The 21,557-nt window shown below is 47.5% G+C and overlaps 1 protein-coding gene across 6 annotated transcripts in view; it reads left to right on the top strand.

Annotated features, from left to right (window-relative positions):
- The window catches only part of PLXNB1 (plexin B1), a 78,906-nt gene extending 57,709 nt beyond the window's left edge, over positions 1-21,197 (top strand). For all 6 annotated transcript variants that reach the window (XM_032699116.1, XM_032699119.1, XM_032699118.1 and 3 more), the window contains 22 exons: positions 1,594-1,699; positions 3,286-3,422; positions 4,039-4,215; positions 4,448-4,616; positions 5,754-5,996; positions 7,266-7,442; positions 7,757-7,905; positions 8,286-8,386; positions 9,124-9,341; positions 9,533-9,711; positions 10,392-10,458; positions 11,013-11,159; positions 11,626-11,803; positions 12,637-12,740; positions 13,391-13,475; positions 14,204-14,370; positions 14,706-14,866; positions 15,110-15,257; positions 15,969-16,033; positions 16,116-16,191; positions 16,552-16,626; positions 17,203-21,197. In XM_032699116.1, the coding sequence (XP_032555007.1) occupies positions 1,594-1,699; positions 3,286-3,422; positions 4,039-4,215; positions 4,448-4,616; positions 5,754-5,996; positions 7,266-7,442; positions 7,757-7,905; positions 8,286-8,386; positions 9,124-9,341; positions 9,533-9,711; positions 10,392-10,458; positions 11,013-11,159; positions 11,626-11,803; positions 12,637-12,740; positions 13,391-13,475; positions 14,204-14,370; positions 14,706-14,866; positions 15,110-15,257; positions 15,969-16,033; positions 16,116-16,191; positions 16,552-16,626; positions 17,203-17,307 (3,034 nt within the window). In that variant the 3' untranslated portion in view covers positions 17,308-21,197. The remainder of the gene's footprint in view (positions 1-1,593; positions 1,700-3,285; positions 3,423-4,038; positions 4,216-4,447; positions 4,617-5,753; positions 5,997-7,265; positions 7,443-7,756; positions 7,906-8,285; positions 8,387-9,123; positions 9,342-9,532; positions 9,712-10,391; positions 10,459-11,012; positions 11,160-11,625; positions 11,804-12,636; positions 12,741-13,390; positions 13,476-14,203; positions 14,371-14,705; positions 14,867-15,109; positions 15,258-15,968; positions 16,034-16,115; positions 16,192-16,551; positions 16,627-17,202) is intronic.
- The last annotated feature ends 360 nt before the right edge of the window (positions 21,198-21,557 follow it).

Raw genomic sequence — 21,557 nt, 5'->3', positions numbered from 1 at the left:
GGAGTCATGGGCTCAGAGCCCTGCAGTTCATGGATGTCTCTCCCAGCCACAGGGTGATTTCAGTCGAGCAAAGGACGTGGCTTGTGCGAGTGTCACTGATAGGGAAATATCCTGACCATGTTAACACAGGGTGAGGATGGGAACGCGTGGTTGGAGGCACACCCCTAGACTGTCAGTCTTCACTTGCCAGCTAGACTTCCACTGCCAGGAACAAACCCAATGAAAAGACCTTCTCGACCAGGGACAGGTGAGGGAGTCCTGGTGGGCCCTGTGCCACCCTTCTGGTCACCAGGAGTGCCTGGCAGGTCACACAATGCTTGTAAAAGTAGTGGCAAAGAAAGGGATGTGAAGCAGAAAGACCTGTCCTGCTGAATCCAGCTCATGTCAGTGATAGAGAACTGCATAGCTGGTGTGTCTGACCGGGACAGAACCATATAAGAAGGCAATAATTAAGTGTCAGGAGGTGTGATTTGGGGGACCAAGGAGAAAAGGATATCTGTGTATTTGGCCTGTGGCAGGGCAGGTAGGTGGGAGCCTTGGACAAGGAAGGGAGAGGAGCCAAACAAGCAGCAGAAGAGGAAAGCAATTGTGAGTAATCTCTTGCCAGAGCTATCACAAATGTGTTTTTCCATTCTGTGGTAGCAACAGTTGTAGCACCCTTCCCTCTAGGAGCCAGGTAAGATCCTGCTGGGAATGGCCTGCTGTGTCGAGCACTGTTGTCCTGTCTGTGTGCTTTGTTTGTCTGGATCCATCTGCTTTCTGTTTGCATCCTAGCATTAGAGCATAATCTTCCTGGGGTTAGCACTGTCTGTGTTCTGTATCTATAAATCACCTGGCATCACAGCAGCTTGGCTTGGACTGCACTGCCTAAGTTCAAATTCCTGAGCTTCTTTAGTTGAGGGGATATAGCTGTGAACCTGGAACCCACTCCCGAGCAAGGCCCAGACAAAATTAATCTCATGCTGTGCAGGAAGGCTGGGAAATGTCCTGCAGAGTAGCTTTTCTGTTAGCAAATCAGTGCTGTAACATGGGATTCCTTGCTGCTCTTTTCTTAATTTAACTTGACTTTTCACCTTGTTAGCATCTCCCACATTAAATTATGTCTGGAAAAAGGGCTGGGAAGAATGGTTGGTGCAGATCAGGGGATCTGACTCGTTCTAGAGGCCACTGGCTGAAGACCAGTGCCATCTGAACCCACAGTCTTGAATCTTCTGTATCAGACACAGCACTAATCTGTGCATTGACCACTGCTGGCCTGGGGTCCCTCCAGATGTGACTAATTTTGATCAGCCCTGGACAATGGCAGAGTTCTTGGACTCTTCATGCATCTGTATTACAGTGGGTGTCATCCTGTCTGTCCCAGAAAGAACAATCTTAGATAGGATGGGCCTGTTTGGAACTGGCCCTTGCTTTTTTCTGCTGCACCTAATCCATCTTTTAGAGGTGTTTCTCGGTGTTTAGTTGTATATTCTGAGCATGAGATAAGTCTGGAAGAAGGGAGCAGTGGTTGCTGGATGGTTTGAGGACATGATGTGATGGATGCAGCTCACCTGCTTTTCCCTGGTGTGACACTGTTCTTGGATTGTCCTGCAGTATCGTGTGTGTCACTGGCGGGAGCTGGACAGAGAGATTTGGGCATATTGTGGTGGAAGTGCCTGGAGGAGGACGAGGCGTTTCTGGGCATGTTTTCACCTATCAGGTAACATAACTGTGATACCTCCCCTGTGTTTCAAGTATCCCTGCTAAATGGCTGTTTGCTGTGTGAATTTATGGGACTCTACCAGGCACTTCTGGTGTGGTGTGTGGTGTGCTGGGATTTGTTTTGTTTTGTTTTGTTCTCCTCCCATTCCCTCGTTAGATTATAAGAACAGTATAATACTAATACTAAAGATCCTGTAGTCTAGTGATTTTATAGGGGTTTTTCTACAATGGTAACTATCACATGCATGAAGAAAGAGGAAAAATACAGAGTATCTTTTCAATTTGAAGATTTATTTTTTTTATTGATGACCTAACATCTTACTAAGACTTCTGACTTTCCTTTTGTTAATTTGCAAATGGTTGTTTGAACACACTTTTAGCTTCTGCCTTTCAGCAGCTAGTGGCAGTAAGTCCAGAGTTCCTGTACATTGTATGGAGAAATGTTTCCTATTATTTTTAAACATGTTTCTGTTAACTTTTTGATATCTGAAACCCAGCAACTATGAAATAATATTTAAGCAATTTTTAGGTACAGTTATTCCTTTTTTGTCTTTGCTGCGTAAGTTACAAATTATGTATCTAGTTGCTTGTCTCCCTCTCCCATAGGAAGGGGAGAGAGATGCAGAAAACTACTGGGCTTTTCCATTTTTGGCTCTATGGAACCATATATATATGCTGAACTATGCTGTTGCTCTTCTCTTGATTTTGGTTCTGTTACCACCATTTTGAGGCACTGATGAGAAGTGCAAAAGGAATTTTTACTGTGACATAAAAATATTTTTTTCTTACTTCACTTCCCTTCCCAGTAATTCCTACCGCTTGCTGTGTTTTTGTTGAGATCTGTGCTTACAGCCAGTAGGGTTGTACAGGTACAAAAGCACTCTTGAATTAGCAGGAATTACTTGGAGACTCACAACTTTGTACATGTGGTTGGCTTTTTTTTCTGTAGTCTCCTTGTTCCTTCTCACTTCATGGATCTTGGTTTTTATTTATCGGCGGTGAGTTACTTGTGCCACCCTGCCTGGCTTCTCTAAATTTTACTATATCTCCTCATTGGTACAAAATTTTTTTTGTTACTCTGAATAATTTATCAAATTTCATTTCTCCTTTCCAGGTCACCTACAAGTACATTTAACAGCACAGCTCTCAACACAAATTCTCAGGGCTCCCTGCTGGTAATCTCCTCATCTGCTAGACAAACAGACAATTTATTTGCTACCTTGTTTTTCCTAACCTGAATTATTAATCCAATTACTGATCTGAACAATCCCTTTGAACTGTTAATCCTAGGGTTTGTGTGTGAGGCTCACAGCTCTGCTGGTTGCAGCATCCATCTGCCTTTGGCAGTCTGTGGAAAGGTCCCGAATTACTGGGTCTTGCTGGTGTGATTGATCCCTCCTCTGTTATCTCTGCTCTGTAAGGTAGCTGCTGGAGCCTAGCTGAGGCCTGCCTGTGATTGGGAACTGTAGCTTCTACTTCCAGAGCATTGGAGGTCACTGAACATATTCTGCTGTTTCCTTTTCTTGTCTTGTCTTTTGAGGTCTCATCATTCACTTCTTTTTTTTTTTTCCTTCCCTCTTCTAGAACCCAGAGCTGAAATCCATTGTTCCAACTCAGGGCCCCAAAGCAGGAGGAACCTGCCTTACCCTTCTGGGCTCAAAGCTGCTGACTGGGCATCCTAACGAGATCAGTGTCCTGCTTGGAGATCTCCCTTGCCAAATGTAAGATCAGTCCCTGCCCATGTGCTGGCTGTGCACTGTCCTGAGTCCTTCCCAGAGCCACACAGGGTGTGGTGCTGCCTGGCTCAGCCCTTAGCACAGGCAGTTGGAATTCTGCTCTCCTCTGTGTTCCAGGGGATCCTCCCTTTGAGGGTCATGGCAGCAACATTGACTGTCTTAGATTCCTGCCCACATCCCTTGGACATGAGCAGTGCTACACACCTCTGTTCTGCATGTCTCTTGACAGGACTGTACCCCATCCTGACACTCTGCTTTTCCTGATGGGGAGCTGCAGTTGGCTCCTGCAGCCCGACCCTAAGAGCTGCTTGTTCTCTTGCACCCTGGAACATGTACCCCTGACTCACCTCACTGCTGGTGAGAAGGGGCATATGCCTTGGTAGTTGTGTCCAGTCTCTTCAATCTGGACAGTACCTATACCTGCTTTTTGTCCATATGCTGCTGCCTGACAAGTGCCCAGCAGTTACTGCTTGCTTAGATAAGGCACAAGAGCTTTCAGCAGAGGTTTGCAGACTGTCTGCAAAGAGAAAGGCATAGTACTATAAAGTCTGTCTCTGCAGTGGCTGTGTTAATCCCTTGTTCTCTCTTCTGTCTCTCTAAGCCTCTCTGAGATGACAGAGGATCAGCTGGCATGCCAGACGAGTCCCAGCAATGTGTCCGCAGAACTCCCAGTCACCATCAAATATGGGGACCAAGAGCGGAGACTGGAAGGATCCCTCTTCAGATATACTCTGGATCCCAACATCACTTTTGCAGAGCCACCTAAAAGCTTCCTCAGGTAGAAAGACTTGAATGCTCCTTCCCTGGGGCTCTGTGCAGAGGCAGGTACTCCAGCACCATCGCTGGGCACTCCAGGCAGGTACTCCAGCACCAGCAGCCTCTGTCTGTTGAGTTGCACTTTGGGGTAAAGCCAGGCTTGTAGGAAAAAGCATAAGCAGAAGGGTGGCAGCATGGGCAAAATGGAGCTAATGAATAACAGGTGGGTGAAATCAGCTACTTTTCTCTTTCAGTGGAGGGAGAGTGCTCAGAGTTCATGGATACAACTTAGATGTTGTACAGAAACCAAAGATCCGAGTTACAGTTTCTCCATCTGAACGCCGGCGCCGAGGAGCGGGACGATGGCGCAGAATCATCCCAGACTCGGAGTGCCCTGAGGATGCTCTGTGCAGCATCCAGCAGGTAGCATGGCAGAGTGCTCAGTGGGGATGTGGGTGCACACAGGTTGACGTGTCTGCTTCTGGACAGGTGGACTTTCTGTCCATAGGGCTTTTTTTCCCCCCTAGTTGCTGTTACCTGCATGGATCGTATCAACAGTCTTGGCCAAGTGAAATTTTTCTCTGCCAGGCTGAGAGGTTAAGCACTTTCACAGACCTTTCCATGGGTTGGGTCTGCTTCTGCTTAGAGATGTGCAGGATTGTGACGTGGGACAGAAATAGCAGGGCAGCAGTGTGGAGATAAAGGAATCTACAACTGAGCCAGAGAGCTTGTGTGGCTCAGTGTGTCTGCGCTCCAGACTCTTCTTCCTTTTGCATAGTTCAGCCCATCCCTATAGTCTCTGGGCTCTCTTTCAGTCTGAGATACAAAACCAGGCAGAGTGCAGTTAAATTACTAGTGCGACCAACATTTTCTACTCTCCTGCTGCCAGTCTGCTGAGTTGGGTCACCACAGAGGTATTGATGTGGTCACCAAGATCACAGAGCATGCAGCAGAATTTTGCAGAGGTAGAGGGTGTTTGGCAGCCGAAGTACAAGAAGGATTTGTATTACTAGTGTACATGATGGAGGGCTTCCTTTACATAAACTGAGAGAATGTGCTTCTGATGCACGTGGATAAATAACAGCTGGTTTTACCAATGTTCTTGGGAAAGCATTTGAGGCTGTAGGGCAGAAAAAACCCAGACTAATACTTTCACCAAAAGTATAAAATGTATCCAGCCGGGCACGGGAACACTTTCACAGAAGCTTTCAGACTGGGAAATTAGCCTTGCATTGAAGGTGTTTGGTCCCATTCTGTCAGAGCAGGGAGATCTAAAGCAGGTCTCTCTCCAAAATTTGCTGCCAGGGGGATATCAAAGCTGATTCTCAGCACTGAGACCTTCCAACAAAACCAGTGCTATGAAAACCTTCCTTAGAGGAACATGGGGAATTCCTCAGATCTTGAATTTTTCCCTCTACAGTTAAGCAGAGTTCCTCTGGCATTGTTCCAGATGAGAGGAATGCAGACTGGCCCCAAATTGCTCAGAATGAGAAGTATTGCCAAGCTGCAGGAGAAGCACTGGTGTTCCACTACTGACACTTTTTTGCCTTTTGCATTTAGTTTGAAGAGCCATGTCTTGTTAACTCCTCCTACCTGATCCTGTGCAAAACTCCAGCCATTAACCTGCTGTTGAGGAGTGTCCGTATCAAACTGGAATTTATTCTGGATAATCTGAGCTTTGATTTCAACTCACTGCATCCCATGCCCTTCTCTTATGAAGTCAATCCTGTCCTAAAACCACTGAATGCTGAGGATCCTGCCAAACCATATCGTCACAAGCCAGGAAGTGTCATCTCTGTGGAGGTAACACAAAAACTAGCTGGAATTAATGTTTATTGTATGGGGTTGTTTCCAAGCTGAGTGTTTCAAATTGGTGTCATGCAGTATCCAGGGTTTTTAAGGCATTTGTCATGGTTACAGCCTGTCACAGCACATCTGCTTTGGCCTGTGAGAAATGGTACATAAGAGGAAGGAAAAGAGTGCATCAAAAAAGCCTCCTGAGCCCATAAAACATTGTTAAGGGCTTCATGAGGCTTGTGGAAACTTTTATGCTTTTTTATTTTTAATTCTAGTAAACTATTTGTATATAAGATGTTAGTACTAAATTATCTGCACATCCTATTCTCAGCTCCTGGCTTTTTTGTACCTACTTCAGATTCCTCTAGAAGTAACTAAGGAGTAAAAGAATCTTGCCAGTAGGGAAGACCTTACTAGGTACAGGCAGGAAAATCACTCTTTAATTATGACATGGAAGTGCAGAGTGGCTGATGTTTTTATTGTACATGTGGAAAAAAAAAATCCCTGAGTTTTCTTTCATATGGAAAGGTACTTTCTAGTCCAACGTTCATTAAGAAAACTAATGGCTACAGCTGGAGATGCAGTTTCTTCACTTGCTCTTTTTATGCACAAGTAAAAACTGTGAGGACGTACGAGTCTAGAAATGTCTAGACTGCTGCCATTGGGGTTTGAATGCACGTTGGAGAAGTAGGGCAGTTTGAGAAGACTGAAAAAGAACTTCCAAAGAGCAAGGAGGTTGATCAGCCATCCTGTTGGAATACGCTGACAGAGCTGTGGGTTTAGAAAGCATTGAAACATAAGAATGTAATTAACATCGGTTAGCATGGTTTTATTAAAAAAAGAAGTCTTAAACCCCCAAAAAATTAAAGCAGATAAGAGCAATAGCATAGATGTGTTACACCTTTGCAAGGCATTGATTGATTCACCTGGGTGTATGGGTTAACTGACACGAGACTATCTTTTTAAATATATACACAGAGGGAAGAGTTGAGCTTAGCTGTGCTGTGGCTGAAGAGCCTTAAGAGGACAGGCTATTTATAACTGTACTTATGCAGCATGCTACGGGTCCTAAAGCTGTAATCTAAATTGTATGCAAGTGAATTTTTTAGCTTACAAAATTAACTCCTGCAGCCAATTCAGATGTGAGCCTAATCAGAGAAGAAAAAAGGCTGCTTTCATCCCATAGTAGTGGTTTTCTCTGTCTTCTCTGGAGTCATGGAAATACAGAGTTGGTTTTTTCCCCTGTTTTGATGTGCTGTTCCATGTCCGTTGCAGGGGGAAAATCTAGATCTGGCTATTTCCAAGGATGAAGTTATGGCTATGATTGGGGAAGGAATCTGTGTGGTGAAGACTCTAACAAGAAATCATCTCTACTGTGAGCCCCCCTCCGAGCAGCCAGCTCCGCGGCACCGCACGAAGCGGGAGGGCACGGACTTGCTCCCAGAGTTCACGGTAGGGAATCAGCAGCACTGCAAGAAATCCTGTTTCTTGAAGCACAAGCGGGAAGTGGGAGCGGGATGGGAAGTGAGGAAAGATAGAAGCCCTGGTGAAGGACAGGGGGGATGGCAAGGAGCTGCTCTTGTTCTCAACGCTAATCTTACGTGCCCAGTGTTCCCTGAAAGCAAACACTATAGCTGGGTTCAGTTGCACTGTGGGACAGCTTTGCTGGGGAGCTGTGTGCCACCTGTGCCCATTCTGGAGAAGCCCTGTGACTTTGTATTTCCTTCCTGCACTGATCTTACATCGTGTCACACGCTTTCTTATAGGTACAGATGGGAAACCTGAACTTCCTCCTGGGCCGAGTGCAGTACGACACGGAGAGCCAACTCACCTTCCCGCTGGAGGCACAGATTGGTTTGGGTGTTGGTGCCTCCTTTGTGGCTCTGATTGTTCTGGTCATCGTCTTCATATACAGGTAAGAAACTCTGGCATTGTATAAGTTCCTCACAACATTTTTCAGTGGATGCGACCAAGCGTGTACATCTTGGGCCTAAACAAGGTCTTAGTTCTCTTTATTTTGTGCCAAATTCTGAGCCCCTGGTGGTGTTGGATGTGGGAGGCACCAGGCACCTGTTCGTCACAGCCTGCAGTGTGGTTTATTCAGAGCCCACACCTAATGGGTGCTCCAAGAGACACATCTAGTTTATGGAACACTGTTTGGCATCCTGCAAAGATGATGTTCGGTAGAAATTGCCTCAACACCAACTGCCCTGGAGCCTTTGGCAGCAGCACAACAGTTGGCAAGGACAGTCCCTGGGTCAGTGCCACTGGGAACAATTCTGCTTCTTATTGCAGGAGGAAGAGCAAACAGGCTCTGAGGGATTACAAGAAAGTTCAAATCCAGTTGGAAAATCTGGAAACAAGTGTTCGGGACAGATGCAAAAAGGAATTCACAGGTCAGTCACTGAGCTCCTAGGTTCTTGCAGCTTCAGGGAAGCTTAAGGAAACACTCAGCCCTACCTCTCTTCCCATTCCTGTGTACTTGTCTGCGTAACTCAGGGCAGGCAATACCTGCACCAGTGCATTGAAACATATAGCAAAATTCTTCCCTATTTTTTCCTTAATTCAGGGCACAGTGATCTATACAAACCCCTCTCATTCTCCAGTTCATCCTCCAGACTCAGTTGAAGAGCTAAAGGTCAAGGCAGCACTCTTGAAGAGATCTTAATGACAGCTACTAGTCCAGTCTCTTGCAGCCCATGTTCTGGGCCTGCAAACTTTGTACTTGAGCTGCTTACAGCTGTGGGAGACCTGGGGCTCTGAAGCTCTGCAGGTGACTCCAGCTGTAATCCCAACTAATGTGGGAAGCAGTGAGGAGCAGGAAGTCTAATACTCTCTACTGTAGGTTATGGCTGTAACCACAGATGTGTGCTGAACAGTGGCTTCCTTGTTATAAAACTGGGAGCCAGCCCTTGATTGGAACTTTCCTCATGCATTTTCTCCCGCTGCCTACTCTAGTTTTAAATGTTCTAGCAATGAGACTCCCATGTGCCTCTTCCTGACAGGAAACATCCTTCCTCTTTCTCAGTCCCATCCTGCTGGCCCCGGTTCCTGCACTCACCTCATGCTCTGCACCACCAGTTGAGTGATCCTGTCAGTTGTGTCAACCTCATGGGCATTTCCTTTCCCTCAGACCTGATGACTGAGATGATGGACCTTACAAGTGACCTTGTGGGCACAGGGATCCCCTTCCTGGACTACAAGTCCTATGCAGAACGCATTTTCTTCCCGGGCCATCGTGAGTCACCGCTGCAAAGGGACCTGGACATCCCTGAGTGCCGGCGGCAAACAGTGGAGCAGGGCTTGGTCCAGCTCTCCAACCTGCTCAACAGCAAGCTTTTCCTCACCAAGGTAATGTCCCTCTCTCTGCTTGCAGCCTTCTCTGGCACCAGGGCCACATCACTGCCAGCAGAAAGTGGGCAGCGTCTATTAAGGTTCATTCCTCAATAGCTCCCTGCAGCACCACTTCTTCCAAGAGCCAGCAGCTGTAACTGCCTTGTTTTCAGCAGATTCACACACTGGCTTGTCTGTCTCCCCACCAGTTCATCCACACTCTGGAAATCCAGCGCACTTTCTCTCCGAGAGACCGGGCCTATGTGGCATCACTGCTCACGGTGTCACTGCATGGGAAGCTGGAGTACTTCACTGACATCCTCAAAACGCTCCTGAATGACCTTGTGGAGCAGTATGTGGCCAAGAACCCCAAGCTGATGCTGCGGAGGTGAGTGAGCCAGCCATGGCTACCAGCTGCCCGAGGGGACAGAGCATTTCTGTCCAGCTCTGAAACCCCCGTGAGTAGGACAACATCGTGGCATGGGCTGCAGCTGTGAGACCATACACTGAATGGGAGGAAGCTGTAACAACGACACCTCTCTCTCCAGGCAGGGAATAGAGCAAGAAAGGTGTAGAAAGAGTAGGAAGCTGGAGTTGCCTGCCCCAAATCCTTCTTCTTTTGCAGTTGCTGTATACCTTGTGTTCAGGTACTAGGGCTCTGCCAAGTCTGCTGATCCCACTTTGTTGTTTAGAGGTCCCTGGGTTCGTGGTCAAGCCATGTTTGGAAGCTAAACTGAGATATCTCCCATGTTCAGATCCCCATTAGCCCCTTGTCTGGTCCGTCCTGAAAAAATGTCCCTTGTTTGGGAACTACCAGAGGCTTTCCTCTGTCTCCTGCTTCTTGTCTCTCCTCTTCTGTCATTTGGTGCCTCCTTCAGGTTGAAAAGAGCTTTCAGTAACTGATGTCAAAAGCATTAACCTTACTGGTCTCTAACGTCTTTTTTTTTCTCTCCCTTCACCCTGTGTTATTATTTAGTGTGCTCTTTTCTCAAAGGGAGGAATCTTTATCTCCAGATCTCCCCCTGCTCTGCACCATATTCCTGTGACCAACCTGATGCTCTCTTTCAGGACAGAAACAGTGGTAGAGAAGCTGTTAACCAACTGGATGTCCATCTGCCTGTACGCCTTTGTGAGGGTGAGCTCTTTGTCCCGTTGTGGTGTAAAGGGGCCAACAGAGGGCAGGCAGCCACAGCTTTGCTTTGTGCCTCACTCAGCTGAAGCAGTGCCAGAGTCACCCTGTATTTCAGTGTGAGGAATAAGAGAGCTGGACTGTTCACTGGGAACAGGGATGCTTAAATCAGCATTAACAGCACTCATTGTTTCCAGGATGTCTCTCCAGGTCATGGAGGGCTCAGTGCAGCTCCTTTATTTTGAAACACACTGGCCATAGGCTGGTCTGTGCATGGAGAGGACAGATGCTGGTTTAATTCCTTTCCTTGGAGAGGGGGTGGCACTTAGATGAGTGACATAGAGGCAGAGCAGTGCTTTGGTTGTGTGCATCTCCCTGGTAGCTGACACTTCCCTGTGCATGAAGCAGGAGCTGTTGCCACAGGCTCTGTCTTTGCCTGCTGTGGCTCAGCTGCTGTATCCTCAGTCTTGATCCCCCTCTGCTTGGTGTCCATGTTTCAAAGCTATTGGGCTCTGCTGGGAGGAGCAAGCTGAATTTCTCTCCTTCCTTTCCATTGTCAGGATTCTGTTGGGGAGCCCCTTTACATGCTATTTCGAGGAATCAAGCACCAGGTGGACAAAGGGCCCGTTGACTGGGTGACAGGGAAAGCCAAATATACCCTGAATGACAACCGCCTTCTGAGAGAGGACCTGGAGTACCGGACCCTGGTAAGCACCAGATCTTCTGTCCTCTCTAGTATGACAGGGCTGAATGTCTCTGCTCCCATTACAGAGGTGGAAGTGCAGCATCCTGATGCTGTCTCTTGGGAGCCAGGTTTGTCCCAGCAGCACAGGTCCACAGTTGAGCAAGAGCTCTGCTAAATCCGGTGCTTTTGCCCTAGGCTGATAGGAACCTTCACCACAGTAATCTGGTGTATGTGCTGTGCTCTGTGTCTGGAAATAAGGGGATGACATTGCTGATGGTGCTTTGAAGCTCCTCCCCAGTGCTGTTGAACTGGCTTCCAGCTCTTGACACAAGACTGAGAACAGGGTGTTTAACATTTGTAATGTTTTCTTTTCTGAAACTCTCAGTGAAAGGACGAGCTGTTAACTTGACTGAATGCCAACCACCAAAGGTGTAAATGTGCCAGATATAATCTTATCAGCTGAGTAGCTGTGACCTTTTCTTCCACAGACCTTAAATGCTTTGACACAAGCAGGAGTTGGTGCAGGAGGGGCAGAAGACTCCCAAGGGATTTCTGCAAAAGTGCTGGACTGTGATACCATAACACAGGTGAAGGAGAAAATCCTGGATCAGATCTACAAAGGAACACCATACTGCCACCGGCCAGACCCAGACACCCTGGACCTTGGTGAGCAGAACTCTTTGGTGCCAAAAATCAGTGAGGAAGCGGAGGAGTGATGGTTGGATATCTGTGCACAGTGATGTTTGTTGTTCAGAGCTACTGACTAAGGATCTTGTGCTCTGGCAGGGCATGATGCAGGAAAAGGGCTGTAACAGCAAGAAGCAGGAGTTGTAAGGAGGCAGTTGGGTTCAGCCCATTCCATTTCATGGTGTTCTTTGCCAGACTCAGACCATAGCAATAGCTTGGGCAAGGAGATGTAGAAAAAAAGTACAGAAAATGTGTAGGAGAGGAGGTGGATTTGAGTGCAGTGCAAAGATGCTGTGATCAGAGACTGGCTCTTCCTGGCAATGAAGTCAATGACAGCCTCTCAGTAATCTGTCAGCAAGGGTTTTGCCCACAGTACTTAATGAATGGTAGAACTTACATTGTGAGGGAAACCACTGTTTTCCATCTTCTTCATTCTTTGCTGTTGCTGAATAGTGGTGACATTTAGAAATGAGAAGGTACTGAGGAAATCGTAGCTGATAAGAACTATGGGTGCATATTTGTCGTTTGAACCACCTGCTTGAAGAGTCACAGTCTGACAGAATTTGTAGGAACTTGACAGGTGGAACCTGGGAGGCCACGAGGCCGCCTGTCCCCGTGCTCAGAGAGAGACTGTCCTGTGACTGCAGGACAGCATTGTTGCAGGCACTTGCTCAGGTTATGTTGTCTGTGAAATACCACGGGTAAAGGTTGATGAGAATCAGAGGGTGTGTAATGAGGTCAGCCAGGCTGAAGCAGATGATGCCTCGAATTAACACTTAATCTGATCATTTTCTGTGTTTCGGTGGCTGTAGAGTGGAGATCAGGGCTGGCAGGTCATCTGATACTGTCCGATGAGGATGTGACATCTGTTGTTCAAGGGACTTGGAAACGTCTGAACACTCTTCAGCATTACAAGGTCAGAACTCAGTCTGCCATTGCCTTGTCTCTGTTCTCATCTTCCATCACTGTCATGCTCTGTTTGTGGCTCTGGCTCCTGGTGGGTCACTGTCAAAAGGCTGGACCTTTCCTGCAGCCTCGTATTCAAATTAGGTTAGTGCTGTGACCTGCACTCTGACTTAAGCAAGTGCAGCCCTGTCCTTAAGCTGTGCCTGAGATGTGGACAGGTGTGGAGCTTGGAAGGAGATGCACAAGTCCACGCCTGGTGGCTGCTGCAGTGATGTGCTGGATCTGTTCATGTTCCAGTCCAGATCAGTTAGCAGGTGATGACGCACTGGCCTGCAAAGTAGCTTCTAGGAATGGAAAGAGGGAGTTTTTTAATTACCTTGCACCAACATGTCACATGTTGCACCAATATGTCATTAACATGTTCTAGACGTGAATAACCCTGAGTATTATCTTCATTGTACTTTGCAAGTCAGTTTTTTAATTGATACAGACAAGATTTTCTCACCATCAGGAAAGACAGTGATGGTGCTCTAAAATTCCTCTTTCTGTCCCTTTTTCTAGTAATGGTATGGTCTGTTTTGGTCTACAAGCACTTGCCTGCTGTGCTGATGAGGAACGCGTGCCATTTGTTTTGAAAGTCATTGTTTTGCTTGTGTGCAGGTGCCTGATGGAGCAACAGTAGCACTGGTCCCACGCCTGACAAAGCACATCCATAGGGAGAATCAGGATTACATCCCAGGAGAGAGTGAGTTTGATGTCTTGTTCTCATAAAATGATTTTAGAGCACTTGCTATTTAGTGGTATAAGTCTCCTGCCATAGCCCCAGCTTTATGCTGCTACAAAAGGCTGACACATGCTTTGGACCCTCATAGGATTGTCAGGAAATGTGAGAGCTTGGGCAGGTGAGATGAGAGAAAAGCAGAAAACTGTGAGAGCAGAGGAAAGCTGGTCTGGATGTGGAAATGCGGGACAAGCACAATTCTCTAATTCTGACTCACCAGGGCCTACTGTAGTCTGCAGCTTGTAGAAATCTTAATATCCTCAGGTGCTCAGCATGGACCGAGGATGGTGATGGGATACCAGGCAGTTCCCTTACTGCCTGGCAGAGTAAACAGCTCCATGGATACTCCTGTGGCACGAGGGACAATAGCCACAGTCTACAGCTTAAGAGATTCAAACCGGATGTGGAAAAAAACCTTCAACAAACCCTGAAACAGACCACTGGGGTGGTGGGAGATCTCTGTCTGGGGAAGTTTCCAGGACCCTGAAGGTTTTGGGTGGACAAAGGCAACCTTCTAGTTGCTAGTGCTAGCAGTGGTTGTGCTCTGTGCAGAAGGCTGGATAGAGGCCTCCAGAGGTTTCTTCCTATTTGTGTTTCTGTCATATTGGGAAATCTTGCTTCCTTGGGGCTCACCTGGCCAAGCTCCATTGTGAGAGGACCCACACTGATCTGTAAATAATTGGTTGATTCAGAAACACCAATGCTGGAGGATGCAGATGAAGGTGGGATCAAACTTTGGCACCTTGTAAAACCAACAGAAGAGCCAGAGCTTCCCAAGCATCGGCGTGGGAGCTTAAGAGATCGGGAGCGAGCCAAGGCAATCCCGGAGATCTATCTGACACGTCTACTCTCAATGAAGGTGAGAAGAAGCACAGACTGTGTTGTGCTTGGGATCTTGCCTCCCTTCGTATCCCCTGGCAGAGATTACAGGGATGTGTATGAGGATGAAGCAGCCCCCTCTACGTGCAGTGTCTCTGAGTACATCTGACTTCCCTCCATGTTTTGCTTTGCTCATGAACTTCTCCCTGCCCTCTCTTCCACAAACCACTGGGGCCTCCTTTCTGCAGTGGGTCTGAGGTACCTTTGGATGGGTGAAGGGAGGTCATGAGCAGAAGAGGGTGACCTCTCGTTTGTGTGAGGCTTGGGTTCTCCACTCTCCTCTGTTCTGACTCTGTCCTGCTCGGTTCTCCACAGGGCACTTTGCAGAAGTTTGTGGACGACTTGTTCCAGGTGATCCTCAGTACCAACCGCCCTGTCCCTCTGGCAGTCAAATACTTCTTTGACCTCTTGGATGAGCAGGCCATACACTATGGGATTTCAGACCCTGAAACCATCCATATCTGGAAGACAAACAGGTAGGATGCTCCTGAGGGCCCCAGAGGAGGCACCACTAATTTGCCTGAAGCTGATCACTTGCAAAGTGACAGCCACCTCTGCCTGCTGAGGAGGAGCAAAAGGGAGTGCAGGGCAGAAGAGCACTGGGGTAAAGAGCTGGTTTTGCTGGGAGAACAAAGCTGAAAGATGCAGTAACACACAGAACATCTTTTGGCACTGTAGTTGCTACCTTTGCTGATGCCCCGTTGCACTTCTGTCTGCAGCCTGCCCCTGCGGTTCTGGATCAACATCATCAAGAATCCCCAGTTTGTCTTTGATGTGCAGACGTCGGATAATGTGGATGCTGTGCTGCTGGTCATTGCACAGACCTTCATGGACTCCTGTACAATAGCTGACCATAAGTTAGGGCGGGTGAGTACAGAGGGAGAAGGGAGCACGGTAGGCACAGAGAGTTGAGCAGTGCTGCCCCAGGAAGACAATAATGTTTACGTTGCATCATGGAAACATGAGCAAGCCAGGCTCATTTTTGCTTCCATGTGCCACTGGAGAATAATGGGGACTCCTGGGAAGAGGGGAGGGAGGAGCTGGTTTTGTTTATCAACAAGAAGTTGTTGAGAAGTGCTCTTTATTTGCAGCTTAGAGCTACTTGGGGGGCAGAGCTGAACTCTAGTTGGCTGTGGCAGACAGTGGGGGTCACAGGGTGCAGCTTGGGACATTCAGGGTGGCCATTAGAAAAACTTTCTACCACCACTACTCACCCTGTGCCTATGGTGGAACAGTCCTGCACAGGTCACCAGAGATGGGATGGGTGGATCTCTGGAGGATGTCAGGCATCAGCTATGCAAAGCCATAGCCAATGTGATCTCATACTGGTGATCACCCAGCTCCAAGTTCGAAGGCTGGACTAGAGATCCCAGACACATCTCACCATCACATCTCAGGGTTCCTCAGACTGCATTATTAGAAGAGAGCCTGCTACTTGAAGTGCCTCTCCATGCAGAGGACAAAAAATTCCTGATCCTGAACAAATGACAGAAAATAGTGATGGTGTTACCTGCTGAGATTAGTCCACAGCACGATGAAGGAGCTTTTCATAATCAATTCTGGTTTTGGATGTTCAAGGACTCTCCGATCAATAAGCTGCTTTATGCCCGGGACATTCCTCGCTACAAGCAGATGGTGGAAAGGTGAGTGATGGATGTGAGGAGTCGTAGGTTGAGCAGTGAGAAGGAGGAACCACACACTAACTGCCTGTGTACCACTGTCTAGGTATTATGCGGACATTCGTCAGACCATCTCTGCCAGTGACCAGGAGATGAACTCTGCCCTGGCTGAGCTATCACGGGTAAATAAAATTATTTCAGAAGTCATCTGGCCTCTCACCTGTGCATCTAAGAGAGAGTTATTAATGCAAGGATGAGAGATATTCCGGTTGAGTGTACATTTCTGCTCAGACCTACTGACTGTTCCCAGTGGCTGCTCTGCATCACAGGGAAGGCAAGGGCCCCTGAAGAGAAAAGTGTATTCAAGGGTTCAGGGCAAGGAGTACATATGATTTTTCCTTTGCTAGGATCTGCTGGTGAGTTCCCTTTCTTGTTGCTTTGTGCAATGGGCACATTTCCTAATGAGTTGTGAGGACACAGAATTTAGACGAACAATTGTTAGGTGTCTCACAGTTTTGTCTCATTTCCTCTCTTATACACAGAATTACTCAGGTGACCTCAATTCCCTGGTGGCTCTACATGAATTGTACAAATACATCAATAAGTACTATGACCAGGTGAGTGTGTGTTTTCAGCAGGTGTGAACATGCCCTTCTCCTTTTACCATCCAAACAAAAAAACTACAAAACAGTTAACAATTAAGAGCAGCCAAACTATTACAACACCGTGTATTGTTTCATTGGCATGTGTAACTCATGTCATGAGTAACACTTATCATTTCAATTATCACTTAACACTTTATCAATTCTTATCAAAGAGAGACAGAGGAAATCACCAAAAAGAACTTATCTCTAACTTGGAGGCTGTTGGGATTTCATGTACGCTTTTTTTTTTTACTCCAATACTCAAAAACTCTACTTCAAAATGAAATGCAGTTAGTTCAGATTAATTTACTGAGGACTTAATTTTCAGGTGAGAAGTTTAGCATTCTTTTTGCCCTATGATGTTTATAAGTCATTAGAATGAATCTAGAATACCTATTCTGTGGTTAATTTGAGATTTAATTACTACATACCTACTCTGGACTTGAGCATGCTGAATTCCAGCTTGGGGCTCTCCACAGTGCATGGAATTGAGCTGGTTGAGTGTTGTGTGCTGGAGAAAGGCTGCCAGTGAGCTCTGTCTTGTTGCAGATCATTACTGCCTTGGAAGAAGACCCAACGGCACAGAAGATGCAGCTCGGATATAGACTGCAACAGATTGCAGCAGCTGTGGAGAATAAAGTCACAGATTTGTGACAGGCACAGACAGACTGCTCTCCCCTGGCTGAACGGGGACAGTGCTCATCCTAGTTTATACACAGGGTGTCCTGCTGCCATTGGAACCAGACTGTCCAAGGAACCTGCGGGTGACATGAGCAGGGATGGCCAAGGCAGTACAAAGTACAAGCGTCCTTGCATCTCAGAGAATATTTTTTTACAGTTTTTTTTTTTTCTTTTTAAAAGCAAAACAAAACAAAACAAAAAAGGACAAACTTTGGTTTTTCCCTGGCAGAGACTGTTGCGGGGCCACACAGGTCCTTCCTACAGGCGTTACGTGAATGTGCCAAGTTTCCAAACCACGTTGTTGAAGAGCTAGGTGACAACACCGAGCACTGTGTCTGTGGAGTCCATGGATGCCCTTGCCAGTGCTGGGACACTCCCTGCTGCACCTGCTCGCTTCAGTGGGGATCAGGAAGCTTTCCCAGGGCTGACTGCTGTGCTAACCTCTGTCCCCAGCTAGCGAGCACTTCTGCGGTGTCCTACCTGAGAAACTCCTGACAGCAATGCCCCTGCTGGTTCCAGATGTTGGATGTGGGAAGGAGATGTCCAAAGGCGAAGGTCTCTTGCTCCCCAGTGCTCTGGTCTCTGACAGCTCATGTGTGGCACCTGCTTGGCTGTAACATGCTCCCCAGCATGTGCGCTTGCCCAGGGGGCCACTGTAAATGAACAGCACCCCCTCACCCTTCCCCTCAGGACAAATTCAGCATGTGAGAGTTGCTGCCTGGCTCGCCTCGGTCTCCACTGACCCAACTCGGATCTGTCTTCCTGGTTCCTTGTGGTCAGAGGTTGCCCTGCTCTTTGGAAAAGCACAACAAATGCCTTGTGCCACTCCCCCTTCCTTCGGTGTCCAGCTGTTCTGCTGCTCTGAACTGGACTTGTAAATACCCTCAGAAAGTTAATGTATTTAAATGCTAAAGGAGAATGTTTAACTTTGTGGCTTTGAGACAAAGCTTTTCTTGGAGAAGTATCTCTGTGCACTTCTACTGACAAACGTCTGTCAGCACTGGAGCAGTTTTCTCCACTGCTTTGTCTGCAGGGATAACTCATAGGTGTCTCTGTTGTCGTACCAGCAGCTCTCTGTTCCCCATGGATCAGTTCCAGACTCTCTGTGTGCTCTTCTGTTGGGCTTGCCTTACACCTTATTCTCAGCTCCACTTCCCAAACTCTCCTATCATGGCACATACAAGAGTTCTTTGGGGAGCTGTAAACTTCAAGGAGCTGTGAAGCACAACTGCATTGTTCCCAAGGAGGGTCAGGTGTCCTGCAAATGGGAATGATTCTTGTGTGGAAGGAGAGGCTGGAGCAGGCGCAAGCACAGTTAGTTGGCAGCTGTCGTGGGGCAGCTCCTCACTGCTCCTTCCTTAGTTCCTCCACTTTGTGAAGAGAGTCCTCTGCCCTTCTGGGAGTCAATCTATTTATAAGGGTGCCCTACTCATTCTCTTCCTCCTCTGCTGCTAATTCCACACTGATGTCCTGCATTCCTAGGGCAGGTAGACAGGTCTGACTCCTCTGTCACTTCCCTGAGGTGGTGATTGTGTGGGCCAGGAGATAGCAGAGCTAGCACAGGGCAGGATCATGTCCCTGCCTCTCTTTACATTGCATATAGCAGTAATTCCAGGCCTGTCCCATCAGCCCTGTGGCTTTGTGCAAGTGCTGTGCAGTTGCAAAACTGTTCTTGGAGCAGTATAAAACAGTCTGATGCTGGCCTCTCTTCCTACACAGCCAGCTCTCCTGTGACCCTCTCTCAGCAGTACTTTGTGTGCTGAGTATGACCAACATCCCTGTGTCACCTTCTGCTGCCATCCTGCTGTACAGAGCAATAGGGTAGCTGGCTGGCTGCTGCCAAGCAGAAAGGGGGGTCAGAGTTTGCCTCTCTTCCTCAAGGTGATGACCAGTTTGAATCTCACTCCTGCCTGACCACCCATTTCCACAAAATTTATGAGAACTTAGCATCTCTAAAACCTTTGTCCTGACTAAATCTGGTTAAATTGGCCCCAGAAAAGCTGGATGGAGGAAAGGATCGGAAAAAGCCAACACAATGCATGTAAAGCCCATTCCATTAGGAACTGCAGGAGGCGATTCCCTGGTTTGGGGCAGGTGCAGGTATAGTGGTGGAGTAGTGTCATCCCCTTGTGTGTTGGCGGATGGACTTTCTGCCCCAGGCAGCAAGGCCTAGTTTTTGGCCTCTCCAGCTCACTGAGCGTCTGGCAGGAGCCACAGGCTCTCTGCTGGATTTCTGGCTCTGCAGACTGGTAATGTCTGCCCCTATTTTTGCAGAATTATCTCTGCACTTTCCCAGAACAGGGTGGCTTGAGGCTTAATTCTCAGTCCACCTCACGCTGGCATCCACATCCTCCTTGCTTCTCAGTAGTGCTTCTGGATGTTGGAAGTGATCTGCTTTCTCCCAGTGTATCTGTGAAAGTCTGCTTTTATTAGAGCAATAATGAAGAGTTAAAAATAGAGTTAAACATAGGTGATTGACTTATTTAACATCTTCAGCTTGTCCTTGCATGGCTGGATAGGAGACACTGCCCGGTACAGGTGCAGTGAGGGTGGAAAGCTGGTAGTGCCCATCTCTTCCCATTCCATCTCTCCTCGGTGTTCTCGATACCAGCATCCTCCTCCCCTGCAGACATGCACTGAAGGCCCCTCGCTGGGATCAACTTGAGTGTTTAGGCGTGGCCCCTCTTCTCTCCGTCCATGCCCCTCTCCTGTGGCAAAATCCATTACTACAACAGGGTTCTGTTGCATTTAAATTTGCACAAAACAGGTTTTATTATGAAATTCCCTATTGCAGGGAAGACTTATTTATTTATTCCTTGCAATCCTTCTAAGTTTTCTCCAGTCTCTGCCTGATTCCACAACCAGCTTGTCAGACGCTCTGGAGATGAACGTTCCTGCTCAAGGACAGAGAATTCTCACTGGGTGTTCCCGTTTGACTACAGGTAGCAAGTTCTGTGGGCACCAGCAGGGAGAGCCCTGCCACCACGGCCGGTCCCCTCCTGCGGGATACGGGCACAGTGAGGGGATGTGGCTGCTCTAATGGGACCCTCAGAACAGTGATGAGTGGCAGGCATCCAGCTTTATTTAGTACTGCAGTCAGAGAGAGGAACTTGCTTCTGCCCTGGTCTGGGTGAAAGGCTGAGAACTGATCAGTATTAAGATAAGTCTCCGTTAGTGTATTTGAATGTCTCTCCTGTTGGCGTGACGAAGCGTAGCTGGCACCCACGTGATGTAGATGTGAGAGCTCTTGCTTTCATCTGTCTGGTGGCAAATTTAGGCTGTACCTGAAAGGTTTTGTGTGTTTGTAGAAATGATGGCTAATTTTTTTTTTAAATGAAAATAGAGGGTTCTCGGATGCTGCTGCCTCGGTGGAATGCCGTTTCTTTTTCAGGGTGTGCCCCAGTTGCAGCCAGATGCTGCTTTTTTTTTTTTGTGTGTGTGTGCCTTTCTTGTGGGGATGATTCTTTTGGTTTCCAGAACACCCAGGGCATTTGCTCTAATAGTCTTTTTCCCAGTCCTCTGTCCTGGTGACTCTGCCCTCTCCCAGCCTTGTGACTTGGTGTCTGTCTGTCTGTTAAGGTATGGCCTGACCTGCATTTATGCCCTGCCACACCTTGAGTTCTGCTCAGAGCACCCAAGGTACTGTCTTTCTCAAATTGGAATTAATAATTAATATAAAAAGCTTGAAAAAAATCTGAATTTTGTTACATAGTGTAATAACTGTTTGTAGATACTGTTCTGAGATGTAGGAATCTATTGGTGATATAAGAGGTTTTGTCTGTAAATAATCAGTTTAGAGTCCAAATGATTTTAATAAAGAGAATTCTTACACAATAATTCAATAAATTTTAATATACAACCTCTGTGTCATGCTTGTGCTGCATGATGATGCAATTACCCAGAATGTATTTGCCTCTTTTTTCATCCCAAGTGGAAACCATGTACTCCTGAGCACCAGGACCTGGGAGCTGTGTGGGGAAAGTGGGGCCTTTCCGTCCTGCCCCCTCCATAGGCTGTGTTTCTTCAAGATAATCTTGTGCTACCTTCCACCTAGATCCCAGTGCTTCTGCAGTTTCCAGAGCTCAAATACCATCCCTGCCTGCAGGAGGAGGCAGCCTCCCTCCACAGACACTCTGTTGGGCTGGCACTGAGGGCACATGGCAGCTCTGGCTGTGGTCTCCCACCGTGGGTAAGGGTCGCTGAAGCTACAGTTTATGTTGGTC

This window comes from Chiroxiphia lanceolata, chromosome 11 (genome assembly GCF_009829145.1).
Source record: "Chiroxiphia lanceolata isolate bChiLan1 chromosome 11, bChiLan1.pri, whole genome shotgun sequence".
In the NCBI taxonomy this organism is placed as follows: Eukaryota; Metazoa; Chordata; class Aves; order Passeriformes; family Pipridae; genus Chiroxiphia; species Chiroxiphia lanceolata.
This window is presented reverse-complemented; position numbering and strand designations above follow the sequence as displayed.